This window comes from Cetorhinus maximus, unplaced genomic scaffold (genome assembly GCF_964194155.1).
Source record: "Cetorhinus maximus unplaced genomic scaffold, sCetMax3.hap1.1 HAP1_SCAFFOLD_3104, whole genome shotgun sequence".
Classification (NCBI taxonomy): domain Eukaryota; kingdom Metazoa; phylum Chordata; class Chondrichthyes; order Lamniformes; family Cetorhinidae; genus Cetorhinus; species Cetorhinus maximus.
Window position 1 is genome coordinate 15,558 of NW_027599031.1, and position 16,958 is coordinate 32,515.

The 16,958-nt window shown below is 51.2% G+C and overlaps 1 protein-coding gene across 1 annotated transcript in view; it reads right to left on the minus strand.

The window, feature by feature from the left end:
• The window catches only part of LOC144677823 (myosin-7-like), a gene marked incomplete at its 3' end in the record, with an annotated part of 28,649 nt that extends 14,553 nt beyond the window's left edge, over positions 1–14,096 (minus strand). Inside the window, exons 1-7 of the mRNA XM_078537830.1 lie at positions 13,939–14,096; positions 12,390–12,598; positions 11,501–11,644; positions 9,735–9,891; positions 7,099–7,126; positions 5,773–5,881; positions 4,237–4,329 (exon numbers count right to left, since the gene is read on the minus strand). Coding sequence (XP_078393956.1) covers positions 4,237–4,329; positions 5,773–5,881; positions 7,099–7,126; positions 9,735–9,891; positions 11,501–11,644; positions 12,390–12,590 — 732 coding nt within the window. The remainder of the gene's footprint in view (positions 1–4,236; positions 4,330–5,772; positions 5,882–7,098; positions 7,127–9,734; positions 9,892–11,500; positions 11,645–12,389; positions 12,599–13,938) is intronic.
• Positions 14,097–16,958: the final 2,862 nt, after the last annotated feature.

Genomic DNA, 16,958 nt, shown 5'->3' on the forward strand with positions numbered 1-16,958 from the left:
TTAATAAACGTTTGGTTAAAGGTTCACTAGATGACTCCTGTGACTCTGCTCAGTTTCCCCTCTCCAGGTATCTAATCAAACCAGCAGAAGTTAGGATCTACCAAGCCTGGCTCAGATCTGGGAACAGGCTTGTCCCAGCGGTATCCTCAGCTGTGGAGGCGGGGGAGTGATAGCAAAGTGGGGGCTCTAGCGGGATTCGAAAAGCGCACACAGCGGGCGCCCGGACGCGGAATAATAATTGGCCCGGGAGTTTCATTTATGAGGCGGGACCTGTGAATTCCTTTAAAATGTTGGCACTTATTTGGAGAGGACTAGAATATAAAAAGCAGGGATGTGCTGCTGGGGCTTTAATAAGGCTCTGGGTCAGACCACATTTAGAATATGGTGAGCAATTTTGGGCCCCGTATCTCAGGAAGGATGCGCTGGACCCTGGAGAGGGGTCCAGAGGAAGGTTCACGAGAACGATCCCAGGAATGAAAGGCTTAACATATTGAGGAACGTTCGAGGACTCTGGGTCTATACTCGATGGAGTTTAGAAGGATGAGGCGGGGGGGGATCTGATTGAAACTTACAGAATACTGAAAGGCCTGGATAGAGTGGGACGTGGGGGAAGATGTTTCCATTAGTAGGAGAGACTAGGACCCCCAAGGGGCACAGCCTCAGAGTAAAGGGAAGACCTTTGAGAACAGAGATGAGGAGAAACTTCTTTAGCCAGAGAGAGTGGTGAATCTATGGAATTCATTGCCACAGAAGGCTGTGGAGGCCATAGGTCATTGAGTGTATTTAAGACCGAGGTAGATAGGTTCTTGATTGGGTAAGGGGGGATCAAAGGTGACGGGGAGAAGGCGGGAGAATGGGGTTGAGAAACTTATCAGCCATGATTGAATGGCGGAGCAGACTCGATGGGCCGAATGGCCTAATTTCTGCTCCTATGTCTTATGGTCTAAACCGAGCAGGTGGAGGCAAAGAGGTACTGGGCATCGGAGCTGTGAGGTATGTTCGATGGGTTGGAATTCAAAATGGCTTTGGAGGTTGCTGAGGCTTTTTCTTATAAACAGATGGAGAACGTAACCCTGACTGGTTTACAGAAGTTAACCAGGAGTAAACTAATGGTGAGGCCACAGCTGGAGTACTGTGTGCAGTTCTGGTCGCCACATTATAGGAAGGATGTGATGGCACTGGAGGGGGTGCAGAGGAGATTCACCAGGATGTTGCCTGGGGATGAAACGTTTAAGTGATGAAGAGAGGTTTGGATAAGACTTGGGTTGGTTTTCGTTGGAGCAGAGAAGACTGAGGGGGCGACCTGATCGAGGTGTACAAGATTATGAGGGGCATGGACAGGGTGGATAGGGAGCAGCTGTTCCCCTTAGTTGAAGGGTCAGTCACGAGAGGAGACATAAGTTCAAGGTGAGGGGCAGGAGGTTTAGGGAGGATGTGAGGAAAAACTTTTTTGCCCAGAGGTAGGTGAGGGTCTGGAATGCGCTGCCTGGGAGGGTGGTGGAGGTGGGTTAGCCTCACATCCTTTAAAAAGTACCTGGATGAGCACTTGGCACCTCATAACATTCAAGGCTATGGGGCCAAGTGCTGGTCAATGGGATTAGGTAGGTAGGTCAGGTGTTTCTCACAGTGTCGGTGCAGACTCGATGGGCTGAAGGGCCTCTTCTGCACTCTGTGTGATTCTGTAATGGGATAGGTTTAGTCTGCGGGTATGTGTCTTAATTGGATTAAAGCCCAGCTGGTCTGGGTGCTTTGATGGGCACTAGTTTTGATGTGGAAGAGAGGTAGAGTGCATTTGCGTTGTTTGAATAGAGCATTCAAGAAGTGGGGTGAAATCTTGCACCTACCTAGCGGAGACCAAGCAATATGTTTATATCACTAATACAGTTGGTACAGTGAATGGGTTAGCATTGTTAAAAAGGTGAAGTTCAAAGAGGCTGGTGGGACAATGAGAATTCGAATTCAATCGGCGGCGGTAGGTATAACTTCAGTAGTTTTCGGGTATGCAGAGCAGGGGCAATGTGAGATCAAGAGGCAGCTGCAAGCCTCCAACTGGTTCCACAGGAACCAAAGTGAAAAGAACCTCATTTTGAATTTGTAAGGTGAAAATGCTTTGCCTGGTGTCTGGTTAAGTCCGTGGGTTGCTGTTGTCTTAATAGAGATTAGTTTGGGAATTTGTTAAAAGTTATGATCGCTTGTTGCCATGGGTATATATATTTTAACTTGTGTAAATTAATAAAACGTCTCATTTAGTTTAATGTAAAACCTCTCGAGAACTGGTGGTCCGATTCCTGAATTTAGAGTCGCATCTCAAAACACAGCACTTAAAAATTATTGGTTATGACAGTTGTTTCAAGTTTCCCTCTGGATTTTTAAATAACTCAGCCTTCACCAACTGCGTCGGTCAGAACAATACCAGAGAGATCACCTTCTCCGGGGTTGAGGGCAGGGGGAGTCAATTGAGTTAGCTAAGATCCCAGTTGCGAATGAAGCAATTCGAACATGAAGAGGAACTGAAGGAATGTGAATTAGAGGCAAGAGAAGAGGAAAAGGAAAGAAAGGGAGCGATTCAAAGAGAGAGGGAAATGGGGAAACACGACACCTCCGGAGGGAGAAGTTAGCAATGGAGGAAGGAGAGAAGGAACGAGAGAGGGGAAAGGATGGACCTTAAAAAAGGGGCCTCAGAAGCTGAGGAAGGTTCTGACGATGAGAAAAAACCTTCAGCCTAAAACCCACTGCGGAGATGTTTACGTCTGTGCAAACTCTTCCGAAGTTTGAGGGAAGGGATGCAGAGGCGTACTTTATATTTTATTCTTTTAATGGGATGTGGGCGTCGCTGGACTGGGCCCAGCATTTATTGTCCATCCCTAATCGCCCCCTTGAGAAGGTGGGGGTGAGCTGCCTTCTTGAACCGCTGCAGTCCCCTGTGGTGTAGGTACACCCACAGCGCTGTTAGGGAGGGAGTTCCAGGATTTTGTCTCTGTGGTGTAGGTACACCCACGGCGCTGTTAGGGAGGGAGTTCCAGGATTTTGTCCCGTGTGGTGTAGGTATACCCACGGCGCTGTTAGGGAGGGAGTTCCAGGATTTTGACCCAGCGACAGTGAAGGAACGGCCGATATATTTCCAAGTCAGGATGGTGAGGGGCTCGGAGGGGAACTTCCAGGTGGTGGGTGTTCCCCATGTGTCTGCTGCCCTTGTCCTTCTAGATGGTAGTGGTTGTGAGTTTGGGCGGCGCTGTCGAAGGAGCCTTGGTGAGTTGCTGCAGTGCATCTTGTAGATGGTACACACACTGCTGCTACTGTGCGTCGGTGGGGGAGGGAGTGAATGTTTGTGGATGGGGTGCCGATCGAGCGGGGGCTGCTTTGTCCTGGATGGTGTCGAGCTTCTCGAGTGTTGTGGGAGCTGCACTCATCCAGGCAAAGTGGGGAGTATCCCATCACACTCCTGACTTGTGCCTTGTAGATGGTGGACAGGCTTTGGGGGAGTCAGGAGGTGAGTTACTCTCTGCATGATTCTCAGCCTCTGACCTGCTCTTGTAGCCACAGTATTTATATGGCTGGTCCAGTTCAGTTCTGGTCAATGGTAAAGCCCCAGGATGTTGGTAGTGGGGGAATCAGCGATGGTAACGCCATTGAACATCAAGGGGGCGATGGTTGGATTCTCTCTTGTTGGAGATGGTCATTGCCTGACACTTGTGTGGCGCGAATGTTACTTGCCACTTGTCAGCCCCAAGCCTGGATATTGTCCAGGTCTTGCTGCATTTGGACATGGACTTTTTATTTCATTCAAAAAGTTAGATAAGCAAATGAAGCGGCCAAGGGAAATCCGGACAGTGCTTTTACAGTATACATTGGTGGGTAAAGTTCATGAGGTTCATGCCTCACTTTCGGAGGAGGTATCGGTGGATTGCGATTGACTCAAAAAGGCTATTCTGAGTTTATGTGAGTTGGTCACTGAGGCCATGCAGGTAGGAATTTCGGAATATGAGGAAATAGAGTGGGCAGAACTAAATTGAGCTTAAGAGGGCAAAGCAATGTCATTTTGACCACTGGGTACGGGGGAAGTTGAATTGAGGGGGGGGGGTGGGTGGGAGGTATCTCGGGTGTCTTGGGGCCAATATTTACCCCTCAGCCAACACCCGGGGGTGAAACGTACAATGTCGGTCATGCCCGCCGTGCTCTTTGTGGGAGCTTGCTGTGCGCAAAATGCAAATGAAACTGCTGGGGTCCAACACTTACGAATCTCGAGGAGTTGTCATTGCGTAGAGTCTTGGCGTTTCCAAAAGCCTCCAGCGCGGGGTTGGCCTGAATGATTTGATCCTCCAGCGTACCCTGTTTCATCCAGGGAAAGGGTGGGGGGGGCGGGGTTGAGGGGTCAAAGGTAAGAAGGTCAGGGTCAGAGGCCGGCACACAAAACCCGTTCCTCCCGCCCCGCCTCCCAACGCCTAGCCCCCCCACCCCCATCCTCCTTACTCCCACCCGGTGACCTGGTGGGGTCAGGGTTATCTGGGTAGGGTCCAGAGGAGGCCCTTCTGCCCTTCTCCGGCCTATCCCCAGCCGTCGACGATGCCAAGCGCTCGAAACCTCCGCCCGCCCGCCTTGGCCTCCCCCAAGGTCCCTCCATGCCTTGGGTCAGCCAATGAATCTCAGCCTCCGACTTAGAATTCATTATAACCTTTGAAACCCCATCGAACGACCCCCACCAAGGCTCGAAATCCCCAGTCTGTCTCATCGCTCCTTGCCATGTAACCCCTGCGGTCCAGGGCTCATTCTGGCGAGGGCCCACAACACTCATTGCAACGCCAACATATCCTTCGGAAGGGGGTGTTCGCGCCAAGTGGGAGCCAGCCTGTGTTGCCCCTCCCTAATTGCCCCCTTGAGAAGGTGGTGGGTGAGCTGCCTTCTTGAACCGCTGCAGTCCCATGTGGTGTAGGTACACCCACGGCGCTGTTAGGGAGGGAGTTCCAGGATTTTGTCCCTGTGGTGTAGGTAAACCCACAGCGCTGTTAGGGAGGGAGTTCCAGGATTTTGTCCGTGTGGTGTAGGTACACCCACAGTGCTGTTAGGGAGGGAGTTCCAGGATTTTGTCCCCTGTGGTGTAGGTACACCCACAGCGCTGTTAGGGAGGGAGTTCCAGGGTTTGGACCCAGCGACAGTGAAGGAACAGCCGATATATTTCCAAGTCAGGATGGTGAGGGGCTCGGAGGGAGAACTTCCAGGTGGTGGGTGTTCCCCATGTGTCTGCTGCCCTTGTCCTTCTAGATGGTAGCGGTCTTGGGTTTGGGCGGCGCTGTCGAAGGAGCCTTGGCGAGTTGCTGCAGTGCATCTTGTAGATGGTACACACGCTGCTGTTACTGTGCGTCGGTGGTGGAGGGAGTGAATGTTTGTGGATGGGGTGCCGATCGAGCGGGGGCTGCTTTGTCCTGGACGGTGTCGAGCTTCTCGAGTGTTGTGGGAGCTGCAACTCATCCGGGCAAAGTGGGGAGTGTCCCATCACACTCCTGACTTGTGCCTTGTAGATGGTGGACAGGCTTTGGGGAGTCAGGAGGTGAGTTGCTCTCCGCAGGATTCCCAGCCTCTGACCTGCTCTTGTAGCCACAGTATTTATATGGCTGGGTCCCCAGTTCAGTTTCCGGTCAATGGTAACCCCCAGGATGTTGGGACAGGGGGCTGGAAGTGGCAAATCGAACCTGCTTTCCCACCCCCTGAGCCTCTCCTGTCACCTGCACTCCCGCCCCAGCTAGGCCAGCGCATCGAGCTCCGAGCCAGACCAACCTTGCCGCTGGCGATGGCATCTTTCTTTGCCGAGCTCCCAGAGGCGATGCTGGCGAAATACTGGATAACCCGCTTGGTGTTCACCGTCTTCCCGGCACCAGATTCTCCGCTACCCGGAGGGAGAGAGAAATCACAACATCACTCAGTAACTAACCCCACGCTGTACCTGTCCTGGGAGTGTTTGACGGGGACGGTGTAGAGGGAGCTTTACTCTGTATCTAACCCCGTGCTGTACCTGTCCTGGGAGTGTTTGACGGGGACGGTGTAGAGGGAGCTTTACTCTGTATCTAACCCCGTGCTGTACCTGTCCTGGGAGTGTTTGATGGGGACAGTGTAGAGGGAGCTTTACTCTGTATCTAATGCCGTGCTGTACCTGTCCTGGGAGTGTTGGATGTGGACGGTGTAGAGGGAGCTTTACTCTGTATCTAACCCCGTGCTGTACCTGTCCTGGGAGTGTTTGATGGGGACGGTGTAGAGGGAGCTTTACTCTGTATCGAACCCCATGCTGTACATGTCCTGGGAGTGTTTGATGGGGACAGTGTAGAGGGAGCTTTACTCTGTATCTAACCCCGTGCTGTACCTGTCCTGGGAGTGTTTGATGGGGACAGTGTACAGGGAGCTTTACTCTGTATCTAACCCCATGCTGTACCTATCCTGGGAGTGTTTGATGCGGACAGTATAGAGGGAGCTTTACTCTGTATCTAACCCCGTGCTGTACCTGTCCTGGGAGTGTTTGATGGGGACGGTGTAGAGGGGGCTTTACTCTGTATCTCACCCCGTGCTGTACCTGTCCTGGGAGTGTTTGACGGGGACGGTGTAGAGGGAGCATTACTCTGTATCTAACCCCGTGCTGTACCTGTCCTGGGAGTGTTTGATGGGGACAGTGTAGAGGGAGCTTTACTCTGTATCTAACCCCGTGCTGTACCTGTCCTGGGAGTGTTTGATGGGGACAGTGTAGAGGGAGCTTTACTCTTTATCTAACCCTGTGCTGTACCTGTCCTGGGAGTGTTTGATGGGGTCGGTGTAGAGGGAGCTTTACTCTGTATCTAACCCCGTGCTGTACCTGTCCTGGGAGTGTTTGATGGGGACAGTGTAGAGGGAGCTTTACTCTTTATCTAACCCTGTGCTGTACCTGTCCTGGGAGTGTTTGATGGGGTCGGTGTAGAGGGAGCTTTACTCTGTATCTAACCCCGTGCTGTACCTGTCCTGGGAGTGTTTGATGGGGACAGTGTAGAGGGAGCTTTACTCTGTATCTAACCCCGTGCTGTACCTTTCCTGGGAGTGATCTAACACAAACACATTTTTAAATGTTGCAAGGATACTCACGTGATCAGGATAGACTGATTCTCCCTGTCTGTAGAGAAAAAAAATATAATTAGTGTCTCCAATTGGGTGTACAATCCAGGTTGTTACTGCACAGGAGGCTGTTCACCCCTTCCGGTGTGTACTAGCCCTCAGAAAGAGCCGTAACACTTTGTTCCACCTCTCCTTCTCTTTATCCGTAACTCTATAAGTTCCTCCCCATCGATGCCCTATCCAACCACCTGGTTTTCCAACTTTTCCAATCTCTCTCCTTACCTGGACACTCTCAACCCTGGTAACATGCTGGTGAATCTCCTCTATGCCCTATAAATGAATCGAAGGTTATTCTATGTCCCATTCGTCTCCGGGGTGTTCCCAAGGTCAGAATGATTACCATTAGTCTCTAAGTGACCCTCGGACTTTGTTATTCACAATTAATCTCCAGGTGTCCCCAAGGTCAGAATGTTTACCATTAGTCTCTAAGTGACCCGAGGAATTTGTTAGCTACCATTACTCTCTAGGTGTTCCCAAGGTCAGAATGTTTACCATTAGTCTCTAGGTGACCCTCGGACTTTGTTATTCACAATTAATCTCCAGGTGTCCCCAAGGTCAGAATGTTTACCATTAGTCTCTAGGTGACCCTCGGACTTTGTTATTCACAATTAATCTCCAGGTGTCCCCAAGGTCAGAATGTTTACCATTAGTCTCTAGGTGACCCTCGGACTTTGTTATTCACAATTAATCTCCAGGTGTCCCCAAGGTCAGAATGTTTACCATTAGTCTCTAAGTGACCCTAGGGCTTCGTTATTCACCATTACTCTCTAGATGTCCCCAGGGTTAGGATGTTTACCATTAGTCTCTGGGTGACCCAATTTCAGGATGTTTACCATTAATTGCTTCAGTTATGCAGATAGATGAGAGAAGTTAGGGCTGTTTTCCCTGGAGAAGAGAAGGGTGAGAGGTAATTTTTTTTAAATATACATATGAACATGGGATGTGGGCATCGCTGGCTGTTGCCCATCCCTAATTTCCCTTAAGGAGGTGGTGGTGAGCTGCCTTAAACATTCTGACCTAGGGAAACACCTAGAGATTAATTGCGAATAACAAAGTCCGAGGGTCACTTAGAGGCTAATGGTAATCATTCTGACCTTGGGGACACCTAGAGAGTAATGGTAACTAACAAAGTCCTCAGGTCACTTAGAGACTAATGGTAATGGAACAGGAGCAGAAGTAGGCCATTCAGCCCCTTGGGCTCACTCCGCCATTCGATGAAATCATGGCTGATCTTCAACACCATTTTCCTGCACTCTCCCCGTATCCCCTCGACATTTTTAAAACATAGAAATCTATCGATGTCTGTCTTGATGGCGGTGGTCGTGGGTTTGGAAGGTGCTGTCGAAGGAGCCTTGGTGAGACAGAGGTACTTGATAGAGGTATTCAAAATCATGAGGGGTCTAGGCACAATAGAAAGGGAGAAACTGTTCCCATTGGCGGAAGGATCGAGAACCAGGCGGACACGGGGTTTTAAGGTGATCGGTAAAAGGAGCAACGGTGACACGAGGAGAAACTTTTTCACGCAGTGAGTGGCTAGGGTCTGGAAGGCGCTGCCTGAGTGAGTGGGAGGGGGGATGGGGGAGGGGTAGGCAGGTTCAATTGAAGCGATCAAGAGGGAATTAGGTTATTGTCTGAAAAGGAAGAATGTGCGGGATTACGGGGAGAAGGCAGGGGGAGTGGCACTAGGCAAACTGTTCCTACAGAGAACCAGCACCTACATGGTGGGTTGAATGGCCTCTTTCTGTGGGGTAATGATCCTGTAATTCCAGTCTCTATGTGGCCCAAGATCAGCATGTTTACCATTAGTCTGTAAGTGACCCTAGGATTTTGCTAGTTACCATTAGGTTCTAGAATTCTCCAAGTTCAGAATGTTTACCATTAGTCTCTAGATGACCCAAGGTCAGCATGTTTACTATTATTCTCTAAGTGACCCTAGGATTTTGCTATTCACCATTAGGTTCTAGAATTCTCCAAGTTCAGAATGTTTACCATTAGTCTCTAGATGACCCAAGGTCAGCATGTTTACTAATAGTCTCTAAGTGACCCTGAAATTTTGCTATTTGCCATTAGTGTCTAGATCTTCCCAAGGTCAGAATATTTACCATTAGTCTCTAAATGACCCAAGATCAGCATGTTTACCATTAGCCTCCAGAGGATTTTGCTCTTTACCATGACTTTCCTGGTTTCTTCTCCAAGATCATTGCGTTAACCATTCATCTCTAGATGACCCCAAGATCAGTGTGTTCATCATAAGTCGCTGAGCGACCCTAGGATTTGGCTATTTACCATTAGTCTCTAAGTGACCCAAGATCGGCGTGTTTACCAATTAAGCTCTAGGTGTCCTTAGAATTTTGTTATTTACCATTGGTCTCTAAGTGACCCAAGGTCAGCGTGTTTACCATTAGGATCCAGGTCTTGCTATTTACCATTAGTTTCTAAGTGACCCCAAGATCAGCGTGCCATTAGTCTCTAGATGACCCGAGATCCGGACTCTCCTTTTCCCAGTCGCTCCCCTCTGCCCTCTCCCTTTGAAGGAAGTTGTTCCCCTTCCTTGTACCATTCCGGCCTCTTGCTACACCCCCCCACCACCCCCCACAGCCCCATACCTGTCAGCATGTACTGATAGGCGTTGTCCGAGATGGAGAAGATATGGGGAGGAGCTTCCGAACGTTTTTTCCCCCGATAGGCATTCACCACCTGTGCGCTGTAGACCGGGAGCAGCTTGTAGGGATTCACGGTCACGCAGAACAATCCGGAATATGTCTGTGACGGGGAGTGAAGGAGGGTTAGAAAAAAGGGAGATGTTTCCTCGGGTAGAATCGGAGAGGATTCAGGTGGTCAAACGGAGGGAACGAGAGGTGGGGGGGGAAGGGAGAGAGGGAGAGAGAGATAGAGAGAGAGGGTGAGAAAGAGAGCGCGGGGGAGAGAGGGAGGAGGGAGAGAGGTGGGGGAAAGACGGGGAGAGTGTGAGAGAGAGGGAGTGAAAGGGAGAGGAAAAGAGGGACAGGGATGAGATAGGGTGAGAGAGAGAGAGGGGGGCAGAGAAGGGGGGAGAGAGAGATAAAGGGGGAGGGAGAAACAAGAGGTGGAGAAGGAGACAGAGCAAGGGGAGAGAAAAAACGAAGGAGGGAGAGAGAGAGACGGATGGGGACAAAGAGGGGTGACAGCAGGAGAGAGGGCAGAGATAGCGAGGGAGAGAGAAAGAGGGATAGGATGAGGGGGAGGGAGAGAAATAGAGAGGGGAGGGAGAACGAAAGGGGCAGAGAGTGGGGGAGAGAGCAGGGGAGTGGAGACAGAGAAATGGAGAGCGAGAGGACTGAGAACAGGAAATAGGGGAGTGGGGAGAGACAGAGAGAGAGGGAGAGAGAGAGGCAGAGAGAGAGAGACAGAGAGAGAGAGAGAGAGACAGAGAGAGAGGCAGAGAGAGAGGGAGAGACAGAGAGAGAGGGAGAGACAGAGAGAGACGGAGAGAGAGAGAGAGACAGAGAGAGAGGGAGAGACAGAGAGAGAGAGACAGAGAGAGAGGCAGAGAGAGAGAGAGGGAGACAGAGAGAGAGAGACAGAGAGAGAGAAGCAGAGAGAGACAGACAGAGAAAGAGAAGCAGAGAGAGACAGAAAGACAGAGAGAGTGACAGAGAGAGAGAGACAGAGAGAGAGACAGAGAGAGAGAGAGAGAGACAGGGAGAGACAGGGAGAGAGACAGAGAGAGGAAGAGACAGGCACAGAGATAGGAGATAGAGAGAGACAAGGAGAGAGAAACAGGGAGAGAGAGAGACACAGAGAGAGGGAGAGACAGAGAGAGAGACAGACAGAGAGACAGAGACAGAGAGAGACGGAGAGAGGGAGAGAGACAGAGAGAGGGAGAGAGAGTGACAGAGAGAGAGACAGAGAGAGAGATAAGGAGAGAGAGACAGGGAGAGAGAGAGAGACAGAGAGAGGGAGAGAGACAGAGAGAGGGAGAGACAGGCAGAGAGAGAGAGACAGGGAGACAGGGAGAGAGAGAGAGAGAAAAAGGGAGAGACAGACAGAGGGAGAGACAGAGGGAGAGAGAGAGAGACAGAGAGAGAGACAGTGGGGAGAGAGAGAGAACAAGGGAGAGACAGAGAGGGAGAGACAGACAGAGAGAGAGACAAGGAGAGAGAGAGAGACAGAGACAGAGGGAGAGACAGAGGGAGAGAGACAGAGAGAGAGAGAGAGACAGTGGGGAGAGAGAGAAGATGGAGTTATTGGGAAGGAGGGAGGGAGAAGGGAGATGTGGAAGAGAGATGGATGGCGGGAAGGTGGAGGGAGGATGGAGAGATGGAGGAAGGAGAGAAGGGGAAATGGAGAGAGTGGCGAGGGGGGAGGTGGACGATTAGCATTACAAACTCACGTAGATCATCCAGGCAGCGTAGCGCTCTTTCAGGTTGTAGAGGACAGCTGGTTCATGCAGAAAGGTCAACATGGCCATGTCCTCGATCTTATCGAACTTCGGAGGGTTCTGATTGAGGATGCTGTCTTCCTTCACCACCACAGTCTGGGGGCAGCAAGACAATGGTTAGTGTTAGAGAGTGAGAGAGAGAGAGAGAGAGAGATTATCACACACGCGCACACACAGACCCACACACACACACTCACACACACACACACACACACACACAGACCCACACACACACAGACACATACAGACTCACACACACACTCACACACGCACACACACACACTCACACTCACACACACACACACACACAGACCCACACACACACACTCACACAGAAACACACACACACAGACACACACACACTCACACACACACACACTCACACACACACACACACAGACCCACACACACACTCACACAGACACACACACAGACCCACACACAGACACACACAGACTCACACACACACACTCACACACACACACAAACACACACACACACAGACTCTCACACACACACACACAGACTCACACAGACTCACACACACACACACACAAACACACACTCACACACACACACACACACTCACAGACACACACACAGACTCACACACACACACACACACAGACTCACACACACACACACAGACTCACACACAGACTCACACAAACACACACACACTCACACACACACAGACACACACACACACACACTCACACAAACACACACTCACACAAACACACACACACACACACAAACACACACACACACACAGACACAGTCTCACACACACACACACACAGACACACACACACAGACACAGTCTCACACACACACACACCTTTCCATTTTCAGTCTCTGCGGTGATCTTGCCTCCGTCTCTGCTGGTGATCTTTGCCTTAACGAACTCCTCCACTGTGTCAGGAACGAAGATGTCCTTCTTCAAATCGAAGGGGACAGTCTGAGCCTGTAATCGCTCCTTATCCGACTTCCTTAGGAAGCTCGCAGCACTCCCAAACTCAGCCATCAGAGCATCAGCCATTGTCTAATCTGAAAGCGAGACACTGCGATTATAACATCAGCTCTGTCCCCATCAAACACTCCCAGGACAGGTACAGCACAGGGTTAGATACAGAGTAAAGCTCCCTCTACACTGTCCCCATCAAACACTCCCAGGACAGGTACAGCACGGGGTTAGATACAGAGTAAAGCTCCCTCTACACTGTCCCCATCAAACACTCCCAGGACAGGTACAGCACAGGGTTAGATACAGAGTAAAGCTCCCTCTACACTGTCCCCATCAAACACTCCCAGGACAGGTACAGCACGGGGTTAGATACAGAGTAAATCTCCCTCTACACTGTCCCCATCAAACACTCCCAGGACAGGTACAGCACAGGGTTAGATACAGAGTAAAGCTCCCTCTACACTGTCCCCATCAAACACTCCCAGGACAGGTACAGCACGGGGTTAAATACAGAGTAAAGCTCCCTCTACACTGTCCCCATCAAACACTCCCAGGACAGGTACAGCACGGGGTTAGATACAGAGTAAAGCTCCCTCTACACTGTCCCCATCGAACACTCCCAGGACAGGTACAGCACGGGGTTAGATACAGAGTAAAGCTCCCTTTACACTGTCCCCATCAAACACTCCCAGGACAGGTACAGCACGGGGTTAGATACAGAGTAAAGCTCCCTCTACACCGTCAACATCAAACACTCCCAGGACAGGTACAGCACGGGGTTAGATACAGAGTAAAGCTCCCTTTACACTGTCCCCATCAAACACTCCCAGGACAGGTACAGCACGGGGTTAGATACAGAGTAAAGCTCCCTCTACACCGTCCCCATCAAACACTCCCAAGGCAGGTACAGCACGGGGTTAGATACAGAGTAAAGCTCCCTCTACACCGTCCCCATCAAACACTCCCAGGACAGGTACAGCACAGGGTTAGATACAGAGTAAAGCTCCCTCTACACTGTCCCCATCAAACACTCCCAGGACAGGTACAGCATGGGGTTAGATACAGAGTAAAGCTCCCTCTACACTGTCCCCATCAAACATTCCCAGGACAGGTACAGCACGGGGTTAGATACTGAGTAAAGCTCCCTCTACACTGTCCCCATCAAACATTCCCAGGACAGGTACAGCACGGGGTTAGATACAGAGTAAAGCTCCCTCTACACCGTCCCCATCAAACACTCCCAGGACAGGTACAGCACGGGGTTAGATACAGAGTAAAGCCCCCTCTACACTGTCCCCATCAAACACTCCCAGGACAGGTACAGCACGGGGTTAGATACAGAGTAAAGCTCCCTCTACACTGTCCCCATCAAACACTCCCAGGACAGGTACAACACGGGGTTAGATAGAGACAATTCTCTTACCTTTAGTGTGATCAGTGACAATGAAGAGGACTGGATGATCGATCAGGGTGGATTGGATCTGTGTGAGAGAGAGAGAGAGACAGGAATGAGTTAGTTCGGATGGTCACTGCACAGGGAGAGATTCCCTCTCATGTTGATCGTATGTTAATGGTTTACAGTGGATCACAATCCAGGCTTTTAATGTTTCTCTCTCCTCAGTTGGGACCCAGTGAAAGAGAGACAGATAGAGAGAGAGAGAGAGGCAGACAGAGGGCGAGAGAGAGAGAGACAGATAGAGAGAGAGAGAGAGAGAGCAAGAGAGAGGCAGACAGAGGGAGAGAGAGAGAGAGAGACAGATAGAGAGAGAGAGAGCGAGAGAGAGGCAGACAGAGGGAGAGAGAGAGAGAGAGACAGATAGAGAGAGAGAGAGCGAGAGAGAGGCAGACAGAGGGAGAGAGAGAGAGAGAGACAGATAGAGAGAGAGAGCGAGAGAGAGGCAGACAGAGGGAGAGAGAGAGAGAGAGACAGTGATGCAGTGAGAGAGAGAGAGAGATGGAGAGAGGCAGAGAGAGAGAGAGAGAGAGAATGAGACAGTGAGCAAGAGACAGAGAGAGAGTGAAGGACAGGGAGATAGAGAGAGAGAGGGACAGAGAGATATAGATAGAGGGATAGAGCGAGGAAGACAGAGAGAGACAGAGAGGGAGTGGGGCACTGAGAGGGAGAGACAGGGCAAGAGAGATAGGGAGAAGGAAAGAGAGAGAGTCAGAGAGAGAAAGAGGCAGAGAGACAGTGAGAGAGAGAGAAAGTGAGACAGGATGGGGTGAGGGAAAGCGAGATAGAAAGGGGAATGAAGAAAGTCAGCAAGAGAGACAGAGACAGAGGCAAAGAGCAGGGAGATAGAGGCAGAAACAGACAGATAGTGTGTGAGAGAGAGAGAGAGAGAGACAGACTGAGACCGGGTACGACAGAGAGAGAGAGACAGAGAGAGAGATAGGGAGGGAGGAAGGGAGAGAGAGAGAGAGAGAGAGACAGAGATAGAGCAGGGAGAGAGAGGCAGAAACAGACAGTGTGAGAGAGAGAGAGAGAGACAGAGACAGACTGAGACAGGATGGGACAGACAGAGAGAGAGAGAGCGAGACAGACTAAGACAGGATGGGACAGAGAGAGAGAGAGACATGGATGGAGGGAGAGAGAGAGACAGAGAAAGAGAGATTGGGAGGGAGGGAGGCAGAGACAGACAGATAGTGAGAGAGAGAGAGAGGGACTGAGACAGGATGGGAGAGAGAGAGAGACAGGGATGGAGGGAGAGAGAGAGACAGAGAAAGAGAGATTGGGAGGGAGGGAGGCAGAGACAGACAGATAGCGAGAGAGAGAGAGGGACTGAGACAGGATGGGACAGAGAGAGAGAGAGACAGGGAGGGATGGAGGGAGTGAGAGAGAGACAGATAGGGAGGGAGAGAGAGATAGAGGCAGAGATAGAGCAGGGAGAGAGAAGCAGGAACAGACAGATAGCGAGAGAGAGAGAGACTGAGACAGGATGGGACAGAGAGAGAGAGAGACAGGGAGGGATGGAGGGAGTGAGAGAGTGACAGATAGGGAGGGAGAGAGAGATAGAGGCAGAGATAGAGCAGGGAGAGAGAAGCAGGAACAGACAGATAGCGAGAGAGAGAGAGACTGAGACAGGATGGGACAGAGAGAGAGAGAGAGAGAGGGGGAGATAGGGATGGAGAGATAGAGAGAGAGAGGCAGAGATAGAGCAGGGAGAGAGCGAGAGACTGAGACAGGATGGGACAAAGAGAGAGAGAGACAGGGAGGGAGAGAGAGAGAGGGAGAGAAACAGGAATTGAACAGAAGAGAGGTGTAAGACTACACGATTTGGAGATGGGGAACGAGCTGGGGGTTTTTGCTTTACCTGGAACACAGACTCGCCGATGAAGCGGGCGGGAGGGAGGAGAGAGGAATCGATAGAGAGAGAGAGAGAGAGTGAGACACAGAGAGAGAGAGAGAGAGAGAGAGACGGTGCGATCCCAATAGCCAGCCCAACAGTGTGAGGTGTAGAGGAATCCTCTCCGTCTTTTATAAATCCCCCGCCGCCCTGACCCTTCCAAATTTGGGGCCGAATTTATTTTTAAGGATATCGAGGATGGGACGTTGCTGTCATTGTTCAGGAATGGATAGACCCCCCCCCTCCCCTCCCCTCCCCTCCCCTCCCCTCCCCTCCCCTCCCGCCTCCTCCCTCTCCCCCCTTGCCGGGACACTCCTGTCGCTCTCCGTCTCCCTCCCTCGAAGGATTCTCAAGGTCACCCAGAGAAGCTATCCCAAGAATATCATTATCCCAAGTGTCAAACACTTCACATTCCAGAGCCCACACACACACACACACACACATCCCCTCTCCCATCCCCCCCTCTCTCTCTCTCTCTCTCTCTCTTTCTCTCTCTCCCTTCCCCAACTCCTCTCCTCCCTCCCTCCCTCCGCAAACCCCACACCCCGGCCAAAGACAATTGACATCCTTCAGCTGCGCCAGGCCATCTGCAGGGCATGTCTCTGTAATGAGATCGAGTGGAGGGAGGGAAAGAGAGAGAGAGAGAGAAGGAGGGAGAGAGAGAGGGAGGGAGAGAGGGAGAGAAGGAGGGGGGGCGGGGAGGGAAGGCAGAGGGGTGGAGGGAGGTGGGGAGCGAGCAGGGGAGGGAAAGGGGGAGAGAGAGAGAGAGAGAGAGACAGACGGAGGGAGGGAGGTATGGAAGGATGCTGAGGGTTTAGTAACACGACAGGTGGACCTTGACAGCTTTCACCTGCTGCTGGCCGTGTTGCCAAGCACTGCACCTGTCCCTCTCTCTCTCTCTCTCTCTCTCTGTCACACTCTCTCTCTCCGTCTCTCTTTGTCTGTCCCTCTCTCTCTCTCTCTCTCTCTTTGTCACACTCTCTCTCTCTGTCCTCTCTTTGTCTGTCCCTCTCCCTCTCTCTCTCTCTCTCTTTGTCCCAGTCCCTCTCTCCGTCCCTCTCTTTGTCTGTCCCTCTCTCACTCTCTCTCTCTCTCT